The sequence below is a fragment of the Meleagris gallopavo genome, chromosome 6, assembly GCF_905368555.1.
Source record: "Meleagris gallopavo chromosome 6, MGAL_WU_HG_1.1, whole genome shotgun sequence".
Classification (NCBI taxonomy): domain Eukaryota; kingdom Metazoa; phylum Chordata; class Aves; order Galliformes; family Phasianidae; genus Meleagris; species Meleagris gallopavo.
This window is the reverse complement of record NC_139409.1, coordinates 38,875,483-38,895,927: the sequence shown is the minus strand read 5'-3', so window position 1 is coordinate 38,895,927 and position 20,445 is coordinate 38,875,483. Positions and strand designations below refer to the sequence as shown.

At 39.8% G+C, this 20,445-nt stretch overlaps 1 protein-coding gene across 14 annotated transcripts in view; it reads right to left on the bottom strand.

Annotated features, from left to right (window-relative positions):
- Window positions 1-20,445, bottom strand: part of RBMS3 (RNA binding motif single stranded interacting protein 3) — a 700,434-nt gene that overhangs the window by 147,716 nt on the left and 532,273 nt on the right. For all 14 annotated transcript variants that reach the window (XR_014883963.1, XM_085226398.1, XM_085226391.1 and 11 more), the window contains one exon: window positions 4,398-4,555. Coding sequence is in view for 13 of the 14 variants with exons in the window: in XM_085226398.1 (XP_085082524.1) it covers window positions 4,398-4,555 (158 nt within the window). In the remaining variant the exon portion in view is untranslated. The remainder of the gene's footprint in view (window positions 1-4,397; window positions 4,556-20,445) is intronic.

Sequence of the window (20,445 nt, the reverse complement as noted above, 5' to 3'; positions counted from 1 at the left end):
CCTGCCCTGTCTGTGCCTCTCTGGAATTTGCATCTCCGTGGAAGCACAGACCCATGCCTGGCAGTATTCTCAGGGATGTACTGAGTCTACAAAAATTTCATCTAGGTTGCAACACCAGATGGAAATGTAAGGATTTTGAAGACATATGCTCATCCCATAGAGGACTTCAGCATTCTGCAGGGAGGCTTTTTGATGAACATTTATCACTGCAGGCATTGGAATATCGTAGAGATATCACACACATTCTTTGGGGCATGTTTGGGATTTCCAGTTTCATCTGAGATATCCAATTATAAAGCAATTTCCTGGGCAAGATGTAGGATTTGACAGATCACTCTTCTGACTGAAAGTAGGAATGATCCTCATCATATCTAAGCCTGCACTACTGTCCCAGATGACGGATTTGTTCAAGTTAAATTAATAGCACCTTTTAGAACACCTTTTCAATCATCTTCAATTAAACCCTTGAATAAGGAAGAACAAAGCATTTCCTTCTTCACAGATGTATCCTTAAACTACCTGGATGTTCTCTATCCCCTGTTGCTGCTGATGCTTCTATGCCTCCAAAGCAGCACCATCAGTGATCCCTACAAGTCTTCCTCCAAACAGTCCCTCTTTCACTTAGCAAAACATTTCCACTACTTTGGATCCACATTGATTGTATTACTACTGTATTTCTACTGACACTGAAACATAGTATTCACTCTTTATAGGTCTGTGGAAAGCCAACTCTTTCAGCACGTGGAGTTATCTCTGACCTGCTTTTTACTCTCACCAACACTGTTAATGGCTAGTTCACAAAGCTCAAATCATAAGAGATGACACAGCAGCTTTAGAATGATATCTTAGAAAAAAAAGCCTTCAAATCCAGTTGCTTTGGTTTTTGCTTTTTTTTTGTTTTGTTTTGTTTGCCTCTTTTGAGGATTAAGGACTTTGCGTTCACTTTAAGCTCTGGGGAATCCACTTATGCTTTCAAAAAGAAAGATCAAGTGGTGAAGCCACTAAATGGCTCATGGCATCACGACAGATTGAGCACAAAGCTTCTCATCTGCACCTTCTTTTTCCATATTCCCTGCTTACAGGAAGCATTTCTCCCTGCTACTCCACCACATTTCTCTTCCTGCCACATGATCAGCTGTATTCAACCACAGCTCTGCTCACCTGTGTCAGCAGAAGCCCCACTGACAGCAGCAAGTGAAGACCTGCCAAATGGCAGCTCCCATAGTGAGCCTGGAGCCATGTAGCACCAGCCCTGAAATGCAAAGCCAAGGAGAGCAGCAAGGTACAAGTGGGTGTCCAGAGGTTACATCAATTCCCTTTCAACAGGATGGACTTCTATGGAGCCACAGCTGGAATTCAGTTACCCTTCACAGGCCCCTTGCTAATAACTCTCCTTCCAAAACGTCCCCTGTGATATGCCTGGGCACAGATGTGTTCAAGCCACAGTGAAACATTCTAGAAAGTTGCAAGAAAATCCGTTCTGCTGTTTTTGAGGAATGGAAAAGAAAAAATACTTTAACAGCTTAAATAAAGTGAGCTAGTTTTCTATGTGTGTATTTTGAAAGAGGCTGAACTTTAATGTGGCTAGACATTACTCAGAACACAGATCTAAGAGTTTGATCCAAGAACATTTGAAGCCACTTGGATTATAAATGATTAAGTAGCCACCTGCGGTACTATGAAATTGCTAATCATACCCACTTAGGAGAAATATCCGACAACAGTTGTCTACAGGAAGTCTTTACTTCTTGAAAAAGTCTTTATTTTTTGAAAATATTTACTTTGACATTCACTATTCACCTAATTGGGCAGAGTCAAAAAGGGATTTTTAACCCTCACAGCACTTAATTAATAATTTTGAACCACCTAACTTAAAAATTGCTGGGTTCTAGTGTACAAAAAGTTGACTTCTTCTGAGCTCCTGTGGCTCATGTAAGAACTGTGGAAAGCAGTATGAGGCACTTTCACAAGCAGGCAGCTCCACTGTAGCAACAGGGCTCCAGACAGAAGATGTAACAGCCAAGATCATCAGATGGGTTCCTGACCAGAACTTCTAAAATCTTATCTGGGCTGTAATACAGCTGCCATTCCCTAAATATATCCTATTCATACCTACACTTTGTGTACTTACAGTCCAGGTACACTAGAATGAAACCCTCATGATTACAAGCTAAGCTAAACAAATCCATCTCTTTTGAGTGACATGCAGTACCAAAGAGCACACTATTACCAAAAGAAGATCAGGTGGTCATGTAATTACAGCTTGTACTGGTAATTCTGCCAAGACAAGAGTCAGCATTCAACTGTAATTATACATTTTTGGATTAACTCTGTCCTCACTCAGGGTCAGGAAAATCTCTGTTATACTTCAACTTCAGAGCAAAGTTTTTACTACTCTGTCATTTGCACGATGAATTACAAAACCTTCATCTTAGCACATGAAAGGCTTTTTGAAATATGTTACATTATTAAATAAATTTTCACAAACAAATTCAATTTTTAAAATGCAAGTTTATCCATGAGTTACACTAATTTATATTTAGTGAGCTAGAAAGATTCACGTTATTGTTTGGAAGAATGCATAAAGAACAGTGTGCCCTCTCTCAGTATAAATGTTTTACCTTTTTCCATGTGAATTCAAACAGTATTATCTTAATATTCTTTGCACATGATAATCTTTCACATCAAGGATAAAGGTAACACTACACTGTCATTTATCCAGCACGCTACCTTTTTATCGTACAGTACCCCATTCCACTGAGTGGTGTTATGACACTAACATAAGTGCCATGATATGCCAAGATATGGCATATTTCAAATAAATTCGAAAGATCACAGAATCACAGAATCACAGAATTGTAGGATTTGGAAGGGACCTCTAGAGATCATCGAGACCAACCCCCCTGCCAAAGCAGGTTCCCTACACCAGGTTGCACAGGTAGGCGTCCAGGCGAGACTTGAATATCTCCAGAGAAGGAGACTCCACAACCTCCCTGGGCAGCCTGTTCCAGTGCTCCGTCACGCTCACCGTGAAGAAGTTCTTACGCACATTCGTGTGAAACTTCCTGTGCTGCAGCTTCGTTTCCCCTCGTCCTGTCTCCACATACCACTGAAAAGAGACTGGCCTCACTGCTATGGGCGCCACACCTCAGATATTTATAAATCTGGATCAGGTCCCCTCTCAGTCGTCTTTTCTCAAGGCTAAACAGACCCAGTTCACTTAGCCTTTCTTCATAGGGGAGATGCTCCAGGCCCTTCACCATCTTTGTGGCCCTCCGCTGGACTCTTTCCAAGAGATCCCTGTCTTTTTTGAACTGGGGAGCCCAGAACTGGACACAGTACTCCAGATGAGGCCTTACCAGGGCAGAGTAGAGGGGGAGGATCACCTCCCTCGACCTGCTGGACACGCTCTTTTTAATGCACCCCAGAATGCCATTGGCCTTTTTGGCCACGAGGGCACACTGCTGGCTCATGGCCAACCTGTCGTCCACCAGGACGCCCAGGTCCCTCTCTGCAGAGCTCCTCTCCAGCAGCTCATCCCCCAGCCTGTAGTGGTAAAAGATGACTGACTCACTTTGCCTCCTCTACGAAGGATAGTGTTATGAATATTCTGTACAAACAATGATTTGGGATTTTTATTTTAATTATTATTTTTGATTTTTCTCTCAGAGCAGAAGAATGATTTACAGCACAGTTTTATTTATCTTCTTATTTGCTTTTTCAGTATCTTTCTATATACAGATTTCCATTCATTAGCTTTTCAAAAGAAAACTGTTTGATTTAAGAATGTTTCAAGCTGTGGAGAATCTGTATAAATATTCATTGAGAGTAAACATTGAAACTTGCCTTTCTATCCTGACAATGACCCACATGGAAGTAACACGCTGCCCATTCTGCCCAAACTACTCTGACAGGGCATGTTAGATACAAATATTTCTTCTTAATCTCTTCTCATAGGCTTGAGAGTTTTTTAATTGTTAAGGAACCTGTGGATTTTTTTTCAGTTACAGTCCCTTCCTCTTGCTCTTCCAACTGCTAAATTTACTTTTTATTGTTGCAAAGTTGTTGCTAAGTATTTAAACAATTTCCTCATCACATGGGTTCTTTTGGCTGTAGGATATTTATTATTATCCAAGCTTAATATTGCATTGATAGCTCTTTATTCCTAACTATTTTTATTTCTATATACATACATACAATGAACTAATTTTTGGAGAAACGAAATGAGCATCCTTCTGCACTGGTATTCCTCAGCTCAGTGGAAAGAACAGATGCACAATCTGATAAAGGTGCTGCTTTGCATTTTCCATAGCTACGAGGCGTTAGAGTTATGGAGTAGACAGCATTTGCAAAGGAATAAAGCCAAAAAATATACATAAATCGAGTAAGGATTTCACCTGGCAAAGCCAACTCCTCTGCTGACTCCATTTGCGTCTCTTAATATTCTGGTGGAAATGACATGTCCAAAAGGTTTCAGCATGTTCTCCAGTTCCTGCTCATCCATGGAAACAGGTAAATTTGAGATGTATAGATTTGTGGGATCTTGCTCTTGTTGCTGTGACAAAATGAGAGAAACAGCCTCAGTTAGACTCAGCAGAATGGAATAGCTTATTGCTCCTGCAATGACAGCTACTCATAAGAAGACCAAGCCAAAAAAATTACAGCTGCACTAGAAGCGAAGCTGGGCAATCTGTTTACAATGACAACAATTTTTGCCAAATTTCTGCAAACTCTCATGCATGTGCTTAACTTTGTGCGTGACTGCTCTTACTGAACTCAGTGACACTAATCATTTGCAGAAAATTATTCTCATGGACAAATGTTCTTGGGTTTGTGTCCTAACTTAACAAACAGATTGTGAAGAAAACATCATTTTCATAAATGTGCTCACTGTTAACATAAATAAATAAAACCCAACACATGTTTTCAGCAGATGTGCTTTCCAGCTTGCAGACTTCCCATCCAACCTGTCCATCATCAGCAAGGTTGGTTGAAAACACAAAATGTTTTCCACATTATCTTTTCCTTCTTTTTGTCCCCATCAGAAGTGGTAGGTAATACTCAGCAGGCCTCATCTGGATCAGAGGCATGACAACTTAATTTCAGATAATGCTTAATAAACAAAAACATAAGATACAATCTTTATGCTATGCAGCAAGCCAGGCAATACGTTACTGAAAGTCTTCTGACATAGATTTATTCTTTTTTATTACAAGTTTCAATGGGCAGAAATAATTTCTTCTTTTTCAACAGTGAGATGTATATGACAAAAGCATTATATGTGTGTGTATGCATATATATATATATATTTTTTTTTTTTCCTAGGAGGTGTCCTGAAATGGGTTAAACAATCTTGCAGCAGCACTACAGCTTACACTGAGGAAATTGCACACAGCCATCTGCCCCAGGTCAACTACACTGGCTTCAAATTACACCCCATTAAAAGCAGTGCCGACGTATCTTGTCAAACACGACGAATCGCAGGTTGTGTTTCTGGAAGATGTATGAAGACAGCACAGAACCAAGATGTCTGCCCTCTCCCTGCCTTACACACTCAAGGCTTTGCAAAGAGAAGTGGAAATCTGAGTTTCAAGCTATGATTCACACAGCGATCATTTCATGGATGACTAAACACAGTCCAGGTTAACGAAATATTAGAATCAGAAGCCAAAGAAAGCATACAACTTCACCTATGCAAAGTGCAAGGGATATTTTAGGCCTTTTGGATGAGAAGAAAAGCTGCAAATGGGTATGCCAAAGGGCCCCAAACCAGGATGCCTGTAGTACTTTTTTACTGCATAATTTGGATTCTTATCTAAGAGTTGTAAATTCTTGTCTTTGGACACATTGCTTAATGTCTTTTGCATTCTACTTTTGCATCTCCAGAACCATTACTCATAAAACTACCCATTTCCATGCAGGTTGAATCCTCCACTGTTTTACAAAGCAGAAATAAAAGAACAAAGTAGCCACATTTTCAAGGTACTGTCCATAAAACCATACTCATTATTACTATGTCATGGTAAGGTGCAGAGGAGAGAAAAAAAACACGCACGCAGACAGTAAACTTAATGCAAATTGAGCTGAAGTCACAAAAATATCAAGAAAACTGCGATTTCCCTTTTCCAGACCTCTTCCTGTGCAGTCACTCCCCTTTCTTTTTCACTGCAATTTACATGCATTCACGTCAAAAAGCAAGTTCCTTTCCAGACACAGGAAGATATTAGAGAGAGATCAAAACAGGTACAGTACTGACAGTGCAAGGGTAATCATGCAAACAGTCCTGGAAGGCAAGAAAAGAGCTTCAGCTTACACTTTTAGCTTTGGAAGGGGAAAAAAACAAAACAAAACAAACAAACAAACAAAAAACCCCAAACCTAAATGTTTTCTTTTTCCTTTAAAAATAAAATATAAATAAATAATTTTTTTCTTCTTCATCTTGCTCCTTTTTTTTTAAGATTTATTGCTTGTTACTTTGTTTTCCCTGCACAGGCCACAAGAGGGAAAATAAAAGGAAAGATATAGCAGATTAGGAAGAGTCTTCATTGTTACTACACCCTTTGAAAATGTGAGCAATAGAGGCAATTAAAGCAGAGGCATGGTGGAAGCAAATCAAAGCAGCATGGTATGCAATTCCAATAGGTATAGTTTTTCAGAAATGATCACACCATTATGCAAACCTGTACCAGTTGATTGGTTAAGGACTTTGATTCATCAACCAACCAGTGCTCAGGGACTGACATCCTTTGTCAATATAGAAAAACCCAGCAGTATTATGCAGATGAGATCACCATAGCCAAAGGACAGACTAAAATGGAAAAGGCGGCGTTACGCCTCAGTAGCTGAACAACATCCTTTACTTTCACTGAAGCAATTCATTCCACTGGAATATTAAAATGAGAACTTTTCTTTCGACTACTCAGTTTTCAAGCTGTGGCAAACAAATAAAATAAATAAGAGCTGCCGCCAACGTGTCTCACTTCTGGAGTAAGAACACATAAGCCTTTTAACTGTGTTAGAGATTAAACACTGTTGTTTTAAATATCCATGGAAAGTTTAGCTACACTTTGAGGATGAATGAAAGGCTAGCAGGATGCAGTCACTCTCTCACAAGGATTTACCAGTCCTATCTTTTATCAACGTAATAAACAAGAGCCACAAGCAGAGAGACAGATGAAGCCACTCAAGCTACGTCCGCAATACAGCAATGTTTTCAAAGAAAGGGGAAAAAAATCCACATTATTTTTCCTCACTATACAAATATAACATTTAGAGAAATACTCCTTTCCTTTGCAGAGAAATATAACCCCAAAGAAGCCATATCTTACACCACAAACTGAAACTTCACAGAAAGCCTTCCCTAGGCGATGAAGCCTGGTAAAGCACATTACGCTTGGAGCAAAGCACACGTTACAAGAGCAGTACAGAACCCCTTGTCCCCAGTGTGGCTGCAGAGTTTTTCAGGTTGAAAGGCAGGCATCCCACAGATCCAGGTGTGCTTATTGGCTGACAAGATGAGCCTAACCAGAAACATGAATGTAAGCACCCTGGAAACTACTCTCCTTTCATCATCTGAACTAGGTTTCAGTCAGGTTTCTGTCTACAGTAAAAGCCCACACCCCAGGGCTGCAGGATGGGTGGTCACTGTGGTGTCTGAACCCACGCATGGTGGCCCAAGCTCTCCCTGTTTCATTTAGTTTTTACTATGACTTTTCACCAGATGTTAAGAAGTGCCTCCTTCCACTTTGGGATGCTAAATTCCCACTTATTATTGTGTCCGATCCCAAACTGACCAGCCAGCAGTACAAGCTCCATTTTCAAGTGAGAGAGCTTGTCATTTGGCTGAGGCTCAACTTCACTTCAGAACTATGTCTTATGCCTCTAATATATCAGACAGGAGAGTGAGGGTGGGCAGCAGGAAGCCACATGTCCTATACAAACCTCCATCTGGCTTGGACACCCCACATCTGCCACAGTGGGGCAACAAGCAAAGTGCAGCAGAGTCCCTGCTGCCACTGGGGTTTTGCAATCCCTACCCCACCAGGCTTATTTCCAGATGACAAGGGGGCTCAGAGGAAGCAGAAACACAACTTGTAGATCCCTTCCAATCCAAGCCATTGTATGATTCTATTATTCTTGTTTTCCTGGACCTCATGCACGAAACACTGCTATTTAATGTGTGCAAAGCCAGCCCAAACTGCTGCTTTGAAGGAAAGAGGAAGGCAGCTCTGGAGCCTGCTGCATATGCCAGCTGCAAGGATATCATTTTTAAGGCACATAAACTTGCAAGTGCAGTCTCAAGGCACCATGAGAAGTCTGCTTCCAACTATTCTCACTGAAGTTCATCTTTCTTAAGATCTTCCACTTAGGAGTCCAAGGAGGGCCACACTTCCCAAGGACAGTTCGCACTTGCAATGAAACTCCACAGAAACAGGGTTAACCCATCCCAGCAACCCCAGCCCTTTGAAATCTGGACTCACAGACTGAGATCTTTCTGGGTCCTGGCGCATGCCAGTCTGCATGTAGAGTGCCTCAAAATGGGTCATCATCAAGGAAAAAAAATAAAGATGAAATGAAGCCAATTAAAGCTTTTCTCTAGCCAACTGCAGAGGTCTTTGCAGCTCCCTTTGCTCCCATCCCAGCCTGTTTCACTGTCTTCATAGCCCAAATACTGCAGCTGCTCTGGAATGTTAGCTTAAGGGACACTAACTGCAAGCACACAAAGCTAGGCCATTCTGGCTGAGGGTATACATGTTAGGAACTAGCCAAAAAACACAGATAGGAAGATTTAAAAGTGTGAGTACTGCAAACAAACAGAAGGTTAAACCCGAGTTTTTGACTAAGTCCCAGCATCAGAGCATTCCCAGCATTCAGCAGCAGGCATCTTGCTGCAAGGCTCTGAAGTTCAGCAGTCAGGAACAGTTGTACTGGGGAAGCAGCCAGAAACTTTGTCTCTGCCTTTCAGCAAGAACTAAGTCAGTCACTCAGCTCTCAAGACCCGTGCCAAAGAAACAGAAGAAGTTTATAACGCAGAGGATTTGAAACATACTACACCAACAGCATTTGAAACATACAAAATGCAGCAGAGGGTGTGCTGGAGTTCCCAGTTGCCATTTCCTTTGCTGAATCGTCCCAGATACTCCCTTCAAGTAAGGACAGTGCTCAGATGGGACTTTCCCTCCCATCCTGAGATAATCTTTGGAAGCAGTGCATGAAAAGCTGAGGGAAGAATTTCAGCTGGTGTAACAGGCTAAGCCTCTTTATGTAGGACATTCAGTAATGCATTCTTTAAAGACAAATGTAGGGAGGGGCTGGCAGCTTCTGGCTACATTATTTTTTTCCCTAAGGAACTGAAATCTCCAGTAAGCTCAGTAGGTCTAGAAACCTTGGTTTATTCACGAACCCCATGTACTAATTCTTTTAATTCAACCTAAGTTACTTCTCCTTGGAGCAGTTTGCTCTAGGAAGTTAAGCACTGATTGTTAGTTCAAACGATTCCTTTTCTATCTTCCAAAATAACCCCGGGAACATATAAGAATATAGATTTGCATTTGGATCTGCGAGAGATTCTAATGTCTTCTTTGTAAAGACACATTCAGGATTTATATTCACAGATTATATGTTTCTCTTGTCTCTACTAAATTGAGACATCATCACATTAATATTGATGCAGATCAATATCACAGATTATTTTAGAAGCACGGTCACATCTTTATTTTTATTTTATAGCCAGCTTCAAATTACTTCCAATTCATATTTTCCCCACACTAGTTCATTTCTTCATAATGGTCAGTGCTCAGATCTTCAGGCTATGCATGCCTCTTTATTCCTTTAAAAATCTGCACTGAACTTCTGTCAAGCCCTGAATATAAAAATAGTTATACCCTTTATGTCATTTATGTGTGCCACTTATACAAAATCAGACCACTTACACGCAAACATTTATATGTCATTTTGAAAATTTTCCAGTGTTTGCTAAATATTTTGAAAATTGTAGTTACATCTGTAGCATCAGTCTCATATTCAGCTTATGACACTGGGTTTTGTGTAAGCAACTGAGCCTAAATGAAATTCAGAGGAAACATGTGACACCTTCTCTCAGGAGATTCACATTCAATATCTCTTCTTATTGTTTTATTACTTTATATGTATATATAAAAGTATTATAACTCATGAGAACTTACCAGAACACCTGAAATAGATATTCCCTTGAAAGCTGATTTGATATGCATTTGCCTGGACTTATACATAAAAAACAATGAATTAAAAGATTATTTTTTCCCCCAGTTTTCTAATTTTCTACTATTTATTCCTTAAGGTAATGTAGCATATTTTTGTATGTACGTAAAAGTCGCCTGGCTATCAAGCAGAGAATTTACTACTGAATTCATAATTCAGGTGTCTAACAACAGATCTAACACTTAATGTCTGCAAGCAACATTTAGCAAAGTTCTATCTTCCTTGACAGGATTCTCCTAACTTAGTTATCTTAGATAGGATGAATGTCAGCTGCTGGAGTGAGAGTTAAGGGAAGGTCACTCCAATTGCACCCCTGGCAGAACGCCCAGTGGGACTGGGAGGGAGGGCTGGGCACTGGGATCCTTCTAGTGTATGTCCACGTGGCTTCTGTGAATCAATGGAAATGCACTGATTTAAGAAGCAGTAGCCTTATTTTCAAAGATTTGTCATATTATAATTTTATTTATTAAAAAAAAAACAAAAAACAAACAACAACAACAAAAAAACAGAACATTCAAGCTAACAAACCCACAAGAAACACACAAAACCCACACAGACATGGTTCAGATTATGTAGCCTTTTAGAACTGCTAATGACATATTTTAAGCCATTACTGCAGTGACATAAGGTGTTCAGGACTCCAGTGCAGCTGCTAGGGTTTCCTTCCACTTTTTACTAGCTTATTTGCTTTCTTTTGTGTGGGCATATTTTCAGCAGTGGAGACAGCTAAAGCAATGGCCAGTTAGCTATTGGTCCGACACTGATCGCACACTTGTGGTGTGCAGCACACCAAAAGGCTTATAAGACTCTGAAGAGAACCTAAAATTTACATGGATTTTATTAGCAAGTGCTAATAAGTACTGAAAATTCAGGATGCAGCAGAAGGAAACAGGTAGAAGTGGTGCAAGCCTTATTCTCAAGAGTCCTTCCAAAGTTCTTTGCATTTGGACCTCCCTCAATCACCAGCTACCTCACCAGCTGAGACTGTGTCTAAACATGAGAAGTTTCAAGGGGAAAGTACTGCAGAGCAGAACACATGGGCTATTCAGAGGTTTATTTTCTCATAGGGACCTTCAAAAGAATGGGAATGTTGTCTGATGGCCCTTCCAAGGCTCTAATACATCAAGATATTTAAAATTTTGAGATGCTAAATGTCTCTTCAACCCTGCTACATCTGCTTCATGGTAGACACTGTGCCTTTTAAAATCGAGTGCTGACGGCAAGTTTCATAAATTTCTTCTGTACCCAGTCCTAACCAACGTTTACATTGCCATGGTTTAAAATTTATTAGCCCCTTCGTTGTAGGACAATAACCCTCAGCAGCCTCAGCATAATTATGCAACTATTGTAGAGCAATAATTAAGCCCAATCCATCAAGCGTTATAAATATATCTAAAACTAGAACTGCAGCATACATTTTCTGCATAAGCTTAATTGTCAACAAGTCAAGTCAACAGCCTGTTGACAATAAAGGGATGCTTTCTGAAAAGACAGTGGTCCCACACATGAACACATTTGTAAGTGCTATTCTGAAGAAAACCATGTTCCCAATTATTTTCAGAAGCATTTCATTCTTATTTGCATAAGTAAATTTGAGCACATCCAAGCTTTACAATGACCAAAGAAAATAATTTCTGCCACAAGGCCCATTATGTGTGAACATCTAATCAGAAAAGAGAGCTGTGACCCAGGGACTTGGGCTTAACTGTGCCATAGCTGAAATGCTTTGTGTAGTTACTTTTCAAACAAGACATAGGTTAACATTTGCTCTACAAAATTTTGTCAAAAAATTGCAAACAAGCAAATTCCTAAAAACTGTGACCTATGCAGAGAAAAAGAACACGTATTGTAGGATAATATTTGCCACAAATACCTGTATCAGCTCCACAGCAAAGCATTACAAGTACTGTTTTAATTAAAAACATGAACTTTAAAAAGAGTTCACCATTTATATATGCTCAGGATTTCTTCTCACTGTGCAAACTATCAGAGTGCTGTGCAGTGCTGTGTAAGCCGGCATCAGCTTTCTCTTAATTAAGTTTGTTCATGGGCAGCACAGCATTTGCTAAAACTAAATATTGCTGGAACCGAATTGTTATTGGTCTGTTCACCACAGAGCTGCTGCAGAACTTTCCATCATGCATTTTATCTGCCAACGCTGATTTGATTTGTCCTTCATCTTGGATAGCACATACGGACCTGAGTCGCTATGGTTTCCGTCTTCAGAGCACTGCATAAGATACATGGTACCTTCTCTTATTTGCACAAAATGCAATCCTAACCAGAACTATCAGAGACTGATATAAAAACCCATTTGTCATACTTGTGCCATTATGAGGTGAGATTTTTATAACTCTTTACTTTTTAGTTTTCTTTGAAACAAATTCCCACAGTTTCCACCTCATACATATATACTTCTGGAGCCAGAAAGACAGCTCAACCTCTGATAAAGTCATTGTGTCACACCAGCTCGGAAGGTGTTCAGTTGCCTCGTCATTCTCTTTTGTACTGTTTTAATGACAACACTGCTATTTAACTTGCTGTTAAGCAAGAATCGATTCATTACCTCAGATTACTCTAAGTCAGTCTATAACAATTTTGAACACTGCACCATGAACCCCAAATTAGAAACTCAATGATGACCTCTGGAAGCAAAAGACCAATCTGCCAGATGAGCTGCATTCTAAGTTTAACACCTTACCAATTTATTTTGTTTTGTCACTGACTGGTCCTAGTGAACTTAAGACATGATGTCTTATTGCAAGTTAGACAATATTGCATTGAGTATGTTTATTTGCCTTGTACTATGCTGGGTTAATGACACACTCACTGATTGATGTATATTTTCAGGACTTTCTTACTGATATTTAGACAGGTGTCAAGTCCTTTGCCCCTGCACTGAGTCAACAAATCTTGCAATTTAACTCCTAGTATCCACATTCTCACATAATTGTATTTTACAGAATGCTATCCCACAGAAAAGGTGCATTTGTATTTATGTGTATATACTTCCATAAAGAAAGAAAGAAAAGGTCACAAGAGAGATTATTTGGTTTACAGAGGACACAGCATGCAATCAGAGAATAGTATAAACCTTTCATTATCAATAAATGAGGAAAGAAAGCTAATTGTAGCTAAAAGGCTGTATATACTAAATAAATAAAATTAAACGTAGAGCCTGTTCAAGTGGTCTTAAAAAGATCTTAAAACTATGTAAAAACCAGATCCCATTACTGCAGGTTACTGTGATTATTTGGTATTTTGGAAGACATAGTGTGCATAAATCCGAGCTGCTTAGTAGCCCTACTTACTTGAGTAGGATACCAATTGAAATGCAGATTTTTCGTGTAGAAAAAAGTCCAATCATAATTACATTTAAAAAGGAAAATCACAATTAGTTTTGTTCTCCTTAAAACGATTATATTCCCAAATGTCCAAAATAAACACATAGATCAAACATTATAAAACTCTTTCATGAAATCTACAGTTCTCCTTTGCATAAACTGAACTCTGTAAAATTATGACAGCAGATTCCAAAAGGCAGGATTTATATAGAAAGCAATGAAGATTCTTGAGTGAATAATTCAAATTATTACAGGATTTCTAGAAGAACTCATATTTTACTATATACATTTGCTATGGCAGCAACTCTCAAGATATGGTCTGGTAACTGCTGCAGCTGTCTAAGCCGGGCTATTTTCTTACTTCAAAATTTCAGGCAGGATGTCTCTGTCCAGTAACACTGGACCAAGAAAATTACAAATGGTAGTGGAAGTACATGTTTTTCTCCCTAATCTCCCTCAAGACACAATAATACCAATTCCTCGATGCAGACAGAATGCAGCATGCTGAGGACAACTTTGGGTTCCTCAAACTGAAGATGTAAAGGTGTAAGATAAGTCTATCGATAAATTCTTCCTGTTCAATATCTAGAGACTGTGGGAGAAGTTGCCTGCTGCTCATCAAGCTCAGAAAAAGAGGGACTAAGTATTCCTGCATCACAGGAGTCTGGTGAAAGGGATGGGTTTGCTGTCTGTTCTTCCATTGGCCATAGGATGCCATAATGAAGCAGCAGCAGAGGCACAAATTACAGGTGTTTTCATGCACGTGCAACCAGAACTTGGCCAGGGTGGCTTTAGGACTCTACCCACTGTTTCTAGCAGCTGTTCTCCCAATGGACAGAAGTATTTGCGTTGTCATGGCTTGATCTTTCTCTAATTGAAGTCTAAGTTCACGTTGAACTTATGTGGCAGTATCAGGATCTGTGTTTAAAAAATGTTTTCAAAACTATATTCACATAGATTTATAAAGAAAAAACAAGCAGATGTTCCTCTTCTGATGTTTTTCATGTATTTATTGTTTGCCTTTTTTTTTTTTTTTTCTTTTAAAGCTGCCAGCAAAACAAAGACTACACAAATTTGGAATGTTACACATGCTTGGGTACATTCCTCACAGGGTTAAACTATTGTCCACACTGCATCTATTTGTAGATCAATGGGAACTTAGGTGTTTTTGTTCAGAAGCTTCTCTAAGCTGGGGCTAACTCAGGAAACTGAGATTTCTTCATGTAAAATTCAAACGCTTAGCATTTAACTGTCTACACTTGCACTGGAAAAAGACTGGAGCTACTATTAATGGTAGTAAATTATCAGCACTGGGAAAGCATTAGAAGCTGTAAGAGGACTTTTTGGGACAGTATAATGCTTTTTAATATTTGACCTATTGACTCAAAGGCGAATTCAAGCAGCACACAGATCCCATGTGATTGCTTGTGAAGAAAACTGAACACTTTCTTTTGTCATGTTTTACGTTACTTCCTATAAACCATAAATGAAGTCAGAATTTTCTTGTCTGGGAATTCCTGTTGGGATAAAGGTTGAGGTCTACTTACCCTGAGTCCATACAGACTGCTAGAGAACTGTTATTCATCTTGATGCACATGCCAGAAATGGAAACCTACTAGTCCTTGAGGATGCATCAATTTTCAGGGAGTCTGGATTCTTCTAGCTATTACAGAAACTAAGGGAAAATATCTACATAGACATCACTTAAGAAAAACAAAACCTACCATAAAGCACAGTCTTGACAGTTTTATTTTGAGAAATCTGTATTTAACACAGATAAAAATACCGTTCCCTTTTAAGATCAGGCACAACTCACAAAGCACACGCTACAGAAATACCTACATTCTTCACAGTGTATCAGATATAGAAGGCAACCAAGTCATGCTTCAAATGTGACAAGGGGATGTTTATGGCTCAGAAGCATGACAGACACTGAAATATCGCATTTTCCCTGTGTGTGGAATTCCTGATGCTGAGTCAGCAAGACCCAGTGGAGGGTGAGGAAAAAAGGCCTTTAAATATTCATTTTATACCCTCCCAGATTTACAGTGAGGAAATACTAGCAATTGAAGCAACTGAAGAAACTGAAACTTTATTTTAGAAAGAAGAAAATATTAAAATAGAACAAAACTCCATTGCACAGAAGCAGCTGAGCTACCTGCAATCTTCTCAGAGCCCATCAGAGCAACCTTTGATGTTGCTCATGACCCATGTCATGAGACTGTACTGGTTAAGGGAGGTTGAGTGTAGGAGCCAACAGCAGGTAAGCAAGAAAAACAGGTTAACAAAGGGGCTAAAACCCTGCATTTCTACCATATCAAGCAGACATGGTTCATAGTACCACTAGAGAAGTCCACTGCACACGCAATGCTTAAGAGTGGGGTTTAGCCAGCATGTGGACTGTAAGGAAGTCCAGGAGATGTAGGACTGCTTCACTGCCTGCTCTGGCCTCAGTTGACCTTGGGCTTTGTCCGGCTCACAGGGAGCAGCACAAACTATAGGTAACAAAGGAGGAAAGCAGAGCAATGGCATGGGGTGAACCACCACTCATGATGGCCAGTGAACCAGCAGCAGAAGGGGAGACATATCATCAGTCTCCAGGTGGACAACAAATGGAATAGGTGCCAGGCATCTGTCATTCCTCATCAACCTCTCAGTAGAGAGAGATGAGCAAAGCATAGAGTTTCCTTTTCCAGCACACACACACACACACACACACACACCAAAAAAAAAAAAAAAGAAAAAAAAAAAGAAAAAACCCAAAACAACCAAAAGCCAGCATCAGTGAAGGAAGAAAATATCATTTAAGGATATATTGTGCTTTATCTATGCAGAAAATTGGGATCTGGAAGGCACAGTGCATCAGCTAGAGGTTTGTAGACAGCTGGGGAGAGTAGCAGATGCTCTTACTACTCCATAATGTTGAGAAAAAAATAATACAGAAAGACCAGTAAGAGAAACATAGCTCCTCTCTTGCCAGTCAATGGAAGTAGAGAGCAGAGGGAATTTTATTGTGCTTTGTTGTCTGTAAGGAATATAACTTCTGCACAAGATGTGAGGCAGCTAAACCTTAAAGTAGTCTATGAACTCCCTCACTTCCCAAAACCAAAGAAAGTGTAATGTTTTCAAGTGAGTTTTCATACAAACCTGCCATTAGTACCTTCCACCTCTCCTATCAGCTAGGAGAGTACAGCAATCTGACTTCTGAAAGCTGGCTCAAATTTTCCAAGCCAAGAAACTTTTCAACTTGCATATCACTACAGAAAACACAAAGTCAACAATTTTATGCAGAACAAAATAGAAAACCAACTCAGAAAATTGAAAAAGTAGACCAAGGTGAACAACGTGTCCAGATCTGCCCACCTACAAAAGATCAACAGACACAAACAAATTTTTTTTTGAACCATCAGGCTCAGCCTACTCTCACCATAGAGAGGAAAAAAGGAATTTCCTTGAGCTCAGAAATCTAATGAGAACGAGCACTTATGTTGCTCTTGTGGTAGAAGCAAAGAACATCAAGAAAGCAGATAAGCAAAGATGTCTGGAATCTGAAATGAAGTAATGCATGCAATGGGCTGCAGCCAGCTGGTGAGATACAGCAGAACTGATCTGCCCAGACAGGAGGCCACAAGCCAGAGCTGGCCACTGAGCAGCAGGGACAAGCTCAGAGGTATTGCTGCACCAAGTGAGCCTTGCTGTGAAGATGGTGCAATTCAGTTCCTTTGTGATCAAGTGACAAACAGTACTGGAAAGATAGGAAAAGATTTAAGATAGCAGTACAACAGAGACTGAAAGATACTGCAAGTGGAAATCCAAAACAAAGTACAATGTATAAACTGGAGTACTTGTGATTGGTCCCTGTGAGAATGGGGAAAGGGAAAAGTAAATGTCCGAAGTCCTGCAACTCTATTTTTCCATCTGTTTCAAGAAACTTGAACTCAGTCACCCTGCCTAGCACACAGCTGGCTGGGACTGCCTGCATATCACCAACACTGCACTGTACAGAGCTGACTTATGAGAAAATGCCCTAGTGTTCCACTAGTCAGCTCTCTGTGGCTCGTGCTTCTTATACCTATGTAGTATACTGGCTGTGGATAATCATTGATAGAATCATATATCATTAAGGTTGAAAAAGACCTCTGAGATCATCTAGTCCAACCATCAGCCCATCACCACCGTGCTTACTAAATCATTTCCTTCAGTGCCACATCTACATATTTCTTGAAAGCCTCCAGTGATGGTGACTCCAGCAACTCCCTGCGCAGCCTGTTCCAATGCCTCATCACTCTTTCAGAGAACAATTTTTTTCTAATATCCAACCTGAACCTGTCCTGACACAACTTGAGGCCATTAATTGGGATAAGAGGCTGATCCCTACTTTGCTACAACCTCCTTTAAAGCCGTTATATAGAGCAACAAGAGCCTCCTCTTCTCCAGACTAAATCCCCAATCCCAGTTCCTTCAGCCACTCCCTATAAGACTTGTTCAAAGCTTTGTTGCCCTTCTCTGGACACATTCCATGGCCTCAATGTCCTTTATTGTAGTGATGTGCCCAAAACCGTACACAACACTTGAGGAATGGCCTCACCAGTGCTGAGTACAGAGGGACGATCACCTTCCTGCTACTGCTGACTGCACTATTTCTGATACAAGCCAGGATGCCGTTGGCCTTTTTGGCCACATTCTGTATGTATGTGCCTGTGTGTGTGTCAATATATGGGAGTAATGTGTTAAAGTATGCAAGTGCAGGTCTATTTTACATATGAAACAACAAATTACATTATACACGTAAAAGTGCATTCCAGTTTAGGCATGCTTTCAGCTCTGAAAATCTGGGTAAACAGATGTCTGTGTGTAAAAACATACAAGTTTATACACAGACTTCCAAAAAAAGAAGAACATTTTCAAATATGCTTACATATGTGTGAGTGACTGTGTATACAAAGAAAGGAACAACGCGCATAGACACTTAATGTGTTTTGCTGGTGGTATGTTTGAATGTGATTAAATATATCTGTACGTAAACATATTTTTATATACTTGTATATATGCATAAGACACTCATATAAAAAATGATGGCTACATCAATCCAATAAATGAAGGTTCTTATTATCCTCTTTCTCAGTTATAAATCATAAGCATCTCTAACAACTTATTGCAGAAATAAAACTGTGAGACAAGATACGTAGGCATTTCTTGAGTCCTCGACTAGAAAGGCATTATAAAGAAGTCTATGAATCTTTTCGGATACAGCTGAGGGCTGGTGACTAAAGGCAAAAGGGAACCTGCTGCAGTACATAGAGAGTGGTGCGGTCCTAGGTTCCATCTCCTGCCAGGATGCTAAAACCGGGCCCGGCTCTTGCACAGGTCCTTAAATGGCCTGAGTTGTTTAGCTTTAGAATATTTTCCTAATAAAAGAGACAGAGTTAAAGAAAGAAACTTGAGCTACTGTATACTTAAGTGTTCTGAATTACCTTTCCCAGGAGCTGTATTCACCATCTTTTTTTCAAACCAATTGTGGTGAAAATCAAAGCAAAAGGCTTACAGCTGACCATTTTAAACTATCATGTATCTAATATTTAACCGACAGACTTGAATGAGAGAGAGCCACTTTATCATGTAAAATAGGAGTGCTTTTATCAGACACAGACTCCTTATTCCAGTGCTTGCTCTTGCTGATACTGGCATCAGCAGCTGATGACAAATGGAATTTAACTCAGTACTTGGAAACGACTTTTTGAGGAGGTGAAATGTAGTTGTTCCTGAAGGGCTAGGACCAGAAAGTACAATTTACAACATCTTTAAGTGGATTTCTATGACACTGCAGTTTGCTTGTGAAGTTCTGATCATGACTGCAACAATTCCTGGTGGTAAGATGCACACATCTGTGGATGCATATACATATTTCACCAGCCACCTAAACACTTTAAACCTACGGTATCGAATCGGATAGTTTGCAATCCTGAGAAATCTGTGCTCAGTTCAAGTTTGCTTGACAGATCAAGCTTATGTTGCATATATTCAGTGGGTTACTTGCAAAAACTAAAAACAAAACAAAAACAAATGCTTTAACTATACAAGTTGGTATATTATATCTATACCAAATCCCTTGTAAACTTACAGGTTCCCTGAACAGAAAAATAAATATCCATTAGATCTCACCAAATAACATCTCTACTCGGTGTTGACTCAGTTGTGGATCTGCAGATCAGTGACTGTCGCAGACAGGCACGCAGCCAAAAGCCTCGGAGTTGGATTTGGCATTGAAGGGCTTCCCAGCCTCAGCCCCCAGGGAGGGAGGAGATGAGGCTGGCTTGAGGAGAGAAGTATCAACAGCTCTTGTGGATTGCTTCCTTTTTAAAGGAAATAGTTTCAAGTTATGTGACCTTATTTTTACAGATCGATCAACTTACCCCTGCTAGACTGCCTTTAACAAGCCCTAGAGATACTACTGTGTTTCAAAAGACTGAGCAATTCCCAGAGAAAAAGTTAAGAAATGAAGACATTTGCATTTGCTCTGCTATTTAAGACCTAACATCATAATATTAGAGAGTTCAGAACAGTAAAGTGTGGCGAAAATATTTTGAGGGATTCAACATAATCAGAAGGTCCTGTAGTGAATCAGGAAGAAAAAAATATCAAAACATACAACCAGATTCTGTCACTTGAGATACATGTGTAAAAACATGTTGCACTATTCCAGTACTGCTGAGCCTGCTGTAAATAAAAAAAAATTCCCTACTTTTCAGTTCTGCCAATCCCGCCACACATTCTGAAAGTTCTAAAATTACTATTAAGAAAAACTACCCAGAGACTAAGCATACTTGAAACGAAGGCCCCGACGACTTTGGGACAATTAAAG